The sequence below is a fragment of the Lupinus angustifolius genome, chromosome LG20 (assembly GCF_001865875.1).
Source record: "Lupinus angustifolius cultivar Tanjil chromosome LG20, LupAngTanjil_v1.0, whole genome shotgun sequence".
Taxonomy (NCBI): Eukaryota; Viridiplantae; Streptophyta; class Magnoliopsida; order Fabales; family Fabaceae; genus Lupinus; species Lupinus angustifolius.
The window spans coordinates 7864513-7873594 of record NC_032028.1 but is presented as its reverse complement, the minus strand read 5'-3'; the positions used below and the strand labels follow the sequence as shown (position 1 = coordinate 7873594).

Genomic DNA, 9082 nt, shown 5'->3' with positions numbered 1-9082 from the left:
TTTTTTCTAGAAATTAAAGTGTTAAGGGCAAAATAGGAAAACAAAAATTACACAATGGGTAGTTACACCATACTTTCCCTTTATATATAGTATAAAAAATATTTTTTAAATATTTTTTAATTAAACCAATTTAATTAGTCCAACTAGGACGTAATAATTGAACTATTGACCAAATAACTTGAATGAGCCCATGATTGGACCAAATTTAGTAATATTAATGCCCATAATATATCAAAAGTAATAAATGAGAGATAATGATACAATTTTATTTAATTAATCGTACAAAAATAGTAAATATTTATAATATTATTAATCTATATCTATACTATTAATAAGACAAAATAAGTAATAATCATACGAATGCATAATTTTTATATTTCAAACTTATTCTTTTATATTATTAATAATTACTATAAACTTCCACTGCTTTCATTTTTTATATTTAATATATCTTTAATCTTCCACACCTTATCTTATTTCTATCTTCTCTCTTTCTCAACCCAAAAAGAAACACAAAATGAGAAATTCACATAACAACTCTATAATGATTATTATAGGCACAAAATGAGAAATTCTCATAAATTTTATGTATATCTTATCAACTACCACATGTTATCTTCTTAAATCTTCATTCTCTATTGAGTTTATATATATTTCTTATATTTAATTTTTTTTCTTAAACAATATAAATGAAGATGATTCTATTTCTATACTTCTATACAATTAATAAAGGGAAAACAAATAATAACCACCACCATGGCATAATTTTTATATTCCAAACATACTATTTTATATTATTAATAACTACTGTAAACTTTCACACATTATTTTCATTGCTTTTATTTTTTATATTTAGCACATCATTAATATTCCACACTTTATCTAATTTCTATCTTCTCTCTTCTCAACACAAAAAGAACACACAAAATGACAAATTCACATAACAACTCTATAATGATTATTAGAGGCACAATATGAGAAATTCTCATAAATTGTATGTATATTATATCAACTACCACATGTTATTTTCTTAAATTTTCACTCTCTATTGACTTTATATATATTTATTTTATTTAAATTGTTTTTTCTTAAACAATATAAGATGAAGATGATACATTCTATATCAGAAAAAATAAGAATGCGGGTAACTAACACGGAGTGCAGGTCAACATGTTAGGAAGGATAAAAATTAATAATTGATGTTCCATTATATTACTGTAAAAATTTATATTAATAATTGATGTTGAAGTAGTGTATAAGAACTACGTTTTTAGTTTTAATTTCTAATAAACTTTAGCCGTTCATTTTCATAATCTTTTTAATTAAGATTAATAATAAACTAGGAAGAATTTAGAATGTATGTACAATGTTTACAAATGAGAATTTCATGTCTGTATATAGGCCAAGGTGTTGGGCGCTCAGCTGCTTCTTTGCACCACTCAGCAGCTGACCAAACCCTTCAGCATGGGTTTGGTCACTTGGTCAAATAGCTTGGTCACCTCCTTAAGCTTGACTCACCAAGGCTAGTTGTGAGCTGTGGGACCAGCTATGGTGAGCTACTCCTGAAAAGCCTATGGTGGGCTACTTGAAGCGAGTTCATGCATGACTTCATGGTTTCTTCATGGCTAAGTTAATTTTGGGTGCACACCGCTGAGCATATATGTGGCACCGCTAAGCTGCCTAGTTGAGCAGCTTTGATCGTGCTGACTGAGACGTGACTTGGTGCTTGCTGACCTGGTCAGGTGTTTGGTTCACCACTGAGCACACATGTGGCACCGCTGAGCTGCTTGCTTGAGCAGCTTAGGCGTGGGTTGGGCTTGTGTTCTGACCGTGTCAGACTTTGTCTGGTGCTAGGCTGAGCGGTCAAGCAGGTCCGCTAAGCTGCCTGTTTCAGCAACTTGGTCTGTGACAGGTTAGTTTGACTGAGCCAGGTTGGGTCTGACTGTGCCACACTGGTGTCCAGGTCAACTCAGTGTAGCTTGGTCCATGCTAAGCTGCCTGCTTGAGCACCTTGAGTTTGACTTCGTTTTCTTCTTGGATCATGAGTCTTTATTATCTTTTCCTTTTCTTTCTAAATCCTACAAAACACATTAAAGAGAAATACAAACACAAATATACAAGATTGTGATATTTTATCCAAAAAGTATTGTTTTTAAGTTGGGTTTTCTCAATTTGCATAGGATAAGTGCCATAAAATGATGGTGAAAAGTATATACTTTTTGCACTTATCAGCCTTCAATATTAAATGCAACTACAGCAGGGCTCCTATGATTTCTGAGGTTATGTGGAAAGTTCCATCAATGGGTTAGGTGAAAGTTAATTTGGATGGTGCTACGCATGGTTGTCCTAGACATGTAAGAGGGGGTGGAATTTTCAGGGATAGTAATGGTAGTTTTCTGGGCTGTTTTGTCTCTTATTTTAACATTCAAAATTCTCTCTATGAAGAGCTGCTTGCAGCAATATTGGTAGTGAAAATTGCTCACTCAAAAGGTTGGAATTCTACTTGGTTGGAGTGTGACTCTACAATGGTGGAGGACATATTTCATGGCAGCAAAAAGGTTCCTTGGAGGCTAAGCAACTTCATGAAAAATTGTAGAGAGATCATGAAATCTATGCAAATTATGGTCAACCATATTTTTAGAGAGTATAACACCGTTAAAATTCGATATATTTTATTAGTTATTTACTTTTAACAAATATTAATTTTATAAATGAATCGGTAATGAATTAGGCTAAACCGTAGTTGAGTGTTAGTCTTGTGTTGTAAATTCCTATTTTGTGGTAAATTTTCGTAATTTTCTGTGATGAAAAGTTTTTGGACTGCTGTCGGACCCAAATTCTACAAAACCCTAAACTACACATTCAAACTGTGACATAAGACTTACAAACCCAAACACATACATTCCTACCCAATTACCCTACATAAAACAACCAAAAAGTAACCTCAAATTCTAAAAATTTCCAAAACCGAATTATACTCTAAAAAGATCAAAACTTTCAAGCTAAAACGATCCTACAATAAAGGCAATACTAAGTGGTTGTCATCAGACATAGAAAGAAAGAATCATTAACACCTATTTATGTAATTGAAACTATTTGAAAGAGAAATACTTATCATTATTGTACGAAATAATATTGTTTGAAAAAACTTGCTGGATATATAATAATACTGTAGGAAATAACTATCATTACAAATAATACTGTATGAAATACTTGAAGGTTGCAAAAAGATGAGATAGAATAAAGATTGGGAGAAAATATTGAGAAACCATGATGTGATTTATATTTTATAGGGTAACCAACTTTTAACAATAGTGACAAAGCTTTTATGTGCACGATTTATTAAAAAATAAAATCTGCCATTGTCCATCCACTTTCTCCCTACAAAATGGAAACCATTAGGGCAAGTTTGAAATGAGAATAAACTGTCATGATCATGTAAACCAGTTACCCACGTTTCAGTATAAACTGCCATGAGTATGTATGTTCAGTATATTTCACTTATCTACATTCCCATCAAAACAAAACTGTTGTGGCAGTTTAAAAAGAAACATTAATTAAATTAAGAGACCTCATAATCTATGAAAATGATATTTTAGACTTATAGGTTATTTTGCTTTATCCTTATAATTATATGTTTTTTCCTTATTATGGAGGAGACTCGTAGAAGACTAGAAGCTCTCGTAAGAAGAGTATATAAAATGAAAACTAGTCTAATTCCTAGAGGAAGAGAGAGACCAAGAAAAACTATAACAAAAATGATAAAGAGTGACATAGAGTCAATGTTTCGTCAATAAAAATGATTTATGATATAGCATTATGGTGACGTTCGATCTATGTACTCGATCCCACCTAATGGGATAAAAGATTTGGTTTTTGTTGCATAAAATTTAAATTATTCTCTCAAATTTATAAAATAGTAAAAATTGATACATATAGTTATATTTATATTGGATTGATTAAATTTTTTATTTGTGATAAGATTTAAAAGTTGACAACTGCTACTAAAGAATTAGATTACAATGGTGATTATAGGTAACACTATAACCCATTGAAATCCATATAAAATAATATTTTAAAAGTTATGATTTGAGTTACTATTATTTATATATTATATCCAATTAATTTTTGGTATGGTTCATCTTATGCAGTTCTCTCTTAATTCACTATCTTAATTATTTTTTACCTGTGTGTATCTTCTTGATGACAAACTTTACATATTAACTATCGTGTTTCATATAGATATTACGAGTTTTCCATTCACAAAGAAAGCAACGTTGGTGATTGTGGACTATTATGTACTTTTTAAGATTTCTTTAATGAAAAATTGGGTGTTATAATATAAATTTTAGGTTATTGTCAAAATATAAAATATTTGACAACGAAGTTGTTACAACTTTTAATTGTTCTTTGATTTTTTGAAAATGAATAGATAAAGGAAAGTTAAATCATTATAAAATAATTTATAAAATTTATATTGTATACCTAACACTATCATATTATATATATATGTAAAATATAATATGCAAATAAAAAAAGTTGAGACGGTGCTTGTCCTCCCACTGCTCCTCATAATCCGCTATTGGATGTATCATTTCTTTATTAGGATCACTATTATTTTAGTTAGATAGGTTGAGTACTCCATGTTATTTTTATAATAAAATATTTTGCTTATAAATAGTACTACATGCTCATTGATATTGAATGATTTTTTATATCATTAAAGATATTCTTTTATTTTGGATAATGAACTAATCTCTTATGGACTGTCTAACCGTCATTTTTTACAAATGTCACTATCAAGAATCGAACTCTTAAAATTTTGATCATTCTGGAGATTTAGTAGAGTCTTATATCATTAGATCAATATATTGTTGGTATTGATATGCCAATGTTGACTATTTATTTTGAGAATATTTTATTTTTAGTAATCAATATGTTCTTTTAAATTTAATACAATGTTTCTAGTAAATAATACTTTAAAAATACTTATACTATTCTAAGTAATAATGGATTAAGTTTTGGTAGGTGGTGAAAGGGAAATCCTTTAATAATTGGTGCTGAAGTTGCTAGTGGTAGGTCAGGTTGAGTGAACCAAATAATTGTGTTGTTTTCTCTATTCTTATTATTTTTATTTTTGTGGTATTATTAAGGATATTTCTTCATTTTTGGGTAAGGAATTAATTATTTTTGGGTTTGTGGTTATCATCTTAATAAGTGTTACTCTCAGTAATCGAACTCACAACTTTGACAATCTAATGAGACCTTACACTACTAGATTAATGTGTTGTTGGTTTTTCTTTTTATTGATTTTGTTATTATTTAATTGCATAAATTTGAACTTATTAAAGAAGTTAACTTTTCCAAAACTATTGTATTGTCTCTTACAATATTATTTGCATCAGAATCAAAATGTTTTAATCTGTTGAAATATATTTTGAACTATATTTTGGTATTTGGTTGATATTGTATTTGGCGAGTTATAGTTAGAGTTAGTTTTAATGGTTTTAGTTAATTAAGTTTTGTTTTCCATGTATAAATAGTTTACTTTCATTGTAAACTATCATTTACTCAATCTACTCAATATTCACACATTCTTTCAAATTTCTTGATTAATCAAGAATATTTTTTTAATGTCTCTTACCATTTTAACATGGTATCAAAGCTAATAATTATCTCTTTCATGGCTTTCGCACTTCTATTCCTCCATTTCATCCTCTTCTTTCTCCATCTTGCTTCAATCTTGTGCATCTGTTTTGGGTCTTGGCACATTCAATGCAACCAAAAGCCAGCCCCGCACATATGATAAATTGAAGCTATGCAAGCTAGCCAAGAAAATCTCTTAATGCCAAGAAAAGAAGATGTGTGAAGGATGATTGCTCTTTTGATGAATATTTGCTAGCAGTCAATACAATAGGATTAAATTTAATACTGTTTTCAAGAGTCTTTGAAAACTTTGCTAACTTTCTCATGCTAGAATTTGTGTTTCTATCATCAAAAGTTATATTGTTCTTCATTGGTCATGGATGACTTTGATTGAAGAGGCATTTCCATAATGAATAAGTTCAGGTTCTTCCACTTGTAAGAAAGCACAAGTTACTGGAAGGACTTCTTAAATTACCATATAACATGGAATGTGATGATTTCAAAGTGAAAGGTCTAACATGGGCTAGTGTAAATCTTGGCACTTTGGTCACTTGCTTCATCCATTTCAATATCAACATTAACCTAAGCATGCTCGTTATTATCCAGATGCTCCATTTTCAAATGAAGTTTCAGCTTGTATTCATGGGTGTATGCCTTCTCACACCCTTCATAAGGACATGCATAAGGGAGATTAGATGATGCAGAACCATATGCTCCTCCAGAATTTTTAGGTTTTTTTTTTGTTTGCTTTGAAGTCACATCCACGGATGGAATCTTTTCACGATGAGGTGCAATGTGATTCTTTAGCTTGTATTCATGAGCATATCTATTTCAATGGTTCGTTCTGCAACTCTGAACACTTGGCTTCTAGAGCAAGTTGCATTCATTCAATCACTGGGAAATGAGAAAGCAAATAGTTATTAAGAAATAGAATTAATTCCACATTATGATACAATTGGAATTGAGAATTTCATTCGTGTAAAGTATGAAAGCATGTTAAAAAATGGAAGCAGTAGCCCACAACCACCAATTACCCTTTATTTCATTCATACTCTATTTATATACCTCTCTCATTAAACATACAACATCATTTTTAGTGTGTATTTTTCTTCATTGAAGCATCATATTAGGATCAAGATTAAAATCCGTTTTTATCTCTTTCATCCATTATGGTTGGTTTGGTTGGTTAAGCTTCTGTCAAGATAGATGGTTAAGCTTTGGATGAAGTTGTCTCTGCCTATGGTGGTTAAGCACTAATATTGCTTCGCATTCTGATTTCAAGACCGGGAGATGAAGATTCGCTCACCAACAAGAGGAGGTACTAGAGTATGTAATCGTATTCAACACAATTATTTCAAGCTTGGAATGCATGATATATTCCAGCTTCAGGGGGCTGTTGAAATATATTTTGAACTATATTTTGGTATTTGGTTGATATTGTATTTGTCGAGTTATAGTTAGAGTTAGTTTTAGTGGTTTTAGTTAATTAAGTTTTGTTTTCCATGTATAAATAGTTTACTTTCATTGTAAACATTTACTCAATCCACTCAATATTCATACATTCTTTCAAACTTTTTGATTAATCAAGAAGATTTCTTTACTGTCTCTTACCATTTTAACATGTTTGCCCATTCATTGCTTAATAAAAGATTTTTGAAAAGTTTGTTTTTGGAAAATAGTTAATCAATATAATTCAATCCTCTTTTTTTTTTTTTGTATATCTCTAAAACTTCACATGTATTCTAAGCGTGAGATTTAAGAAAGAAAATAGTAAATTTTGTCTTTTTTTTAAGCAGGGGGAAACTACACCCACAAATAAATTAGAAAAGCCAAATCAAGGTCCATTACAAGCTCCTAAACCTATAGTTAGGGAGAAGCAACAAATTTCTATTAAATTCATGATAAATAAACGAAGGAGGATAATTCCACCAAGAATCAGATCTAGAATTCACTGCAAAGTTAGCCAACTTGTCTGCACAAGCATTCCCTTCCCTAAATATGTGAGACACTTTGACTTGCATATCCAACATGGTGTTCATGCACTTGTTCATAAGGTTGCTTAGCTTCCAAGGAACCGGCTTGCTACCCATGAAAATTTCCACCACCGAGGTGGAGTCACACTCCAACCAGATTAGATACCAACCTTTGGAATAAGTAACTTGAACAACTATAATTGCAGCAAGAACTCCAGCATAGAGAGAGTCTTGAATGTTGAAGTAAGAAGCAAAGCACCCCACACAACCACCCTGGCCATCCCTGAATATAGCACCACCCCTACATGCCCTGGGGAGCCCCTTGCTGCACCATCCAAGTTTATCTTCACCCAAACCATAGAAGGAAAGGTCCAATTAACTTCTACAATTGTTGGGCCCTTGTTGTAATTACAATTAACATTGAAGGCTCTTAGTATTGAAAATTCTAGCATAGAAGGCCTAGCACACAACTTAGAGTAGTTTCCATTGAAAGAAGTGTCCATTTTGATTTTTATAGTTGCTTGGGCAATGGAGATTGACAAATTATCAAATTTTGCTTTGTTCCTACAGTGCCAGATAGCAGAGATCGAATTAATAATGCCAGCTAGTAAGACCTGCTTCAACTGAGGACTCCATTGTATAGGGAAAGACATGAGGCTTTAAAGATAAGCATGATCAAGTTGGTAGCCATATGGAGTACTTAACCAGTTCCATATCAAATTGGCCAAAGTACAATTGAAGAACAAGTGGTTAGATGACTCTACATTAGACCAGCACAAATTGCAGATGGAAGCCATAGACTTGCCCCTAGATTCCAAGTTATCATATGTTGGCATTCTATTGTTGAAGAGCCTACAAGTAACAAACGATTTGGATGGGGGAATTGAGATTGACCAAATGTTCTTGCACCAGTTATACTGAGATTGAGGAGGCTTAGTGAAGAGGTAGGCCTCTTTCATAGTTAGGATCTCATCACTAGAGTGCAACCAAGCCATTTTGCCATCCAAAGTTGTACTAGGAATGGGAGTATGAATTATTTGTTGACACACATTAGGATGCATCCTGGCCATCCAATGAGGGATTATCCAAGCAGAAGCATGGATGAAATCAGCAACCTTAGCCTGTAAATCAGAGGATATATGATTAGGGATCCCAAGAAGTTCAGCTAAAGGATTTCCCAGCCAATTATCCAGCCAATTATCCAACCAATAATTTATGTTGCTCCCATTTCCCAACAACCAGATTGAATTATCTTTGATCAGGTGCCAATGCTTTTTGATATCAGGCCAGATATAGGACTTTATGAAGTTTGACTTAGGCTTTGAAGCTTTGCAAAATCTTTTCCTATAAAAGGCTGCCCATTCCTGAGAGGAAGAACTCATATCCTAAGCCAACTTTAGAATTGCAGCCCGATTCATCGATTTGATTGATCTTATGCCAAGCAACAGTGACCAGTTTTTTGA

General features: G+C 32.0%; 1 protein-coding gene across 1 annotated transcript; it reads right to left on the bottom strand.

Annotated features, from left to right (window-relative positions):
- Positions 7491-8255, bottom strand: LOC109335456. The gene is made up of 2 exons (XM_019571590.1): positions 8234-8255; positions 7491-7963 (listed from the first exon to the last, which is right to left on the bottom strand). The coding sequence occupies exons 1-2, from the start codon at positions 8253-8255 to the stop codon at positions 7491-7493; spliced, it is 495 nt and encodes a 164-aa protein (XP_019427135.1).

Excerpts from the sequence above, each read along its gene's own strand:
- LOC109335456 (XM_019571590.1), bottom strand. The coding sequence starts at position 8,255 with ATGGAGTCCTCAGTTGAAGCAG. Across the intron at positions 7,964-8,233 it reads GGAGTCCTCAGTTGAAGCAG|ATAAACTTGGATGGTGCAGC; the intron begins GTCTTACTAGCT and ends GTTTGGGTGAAG.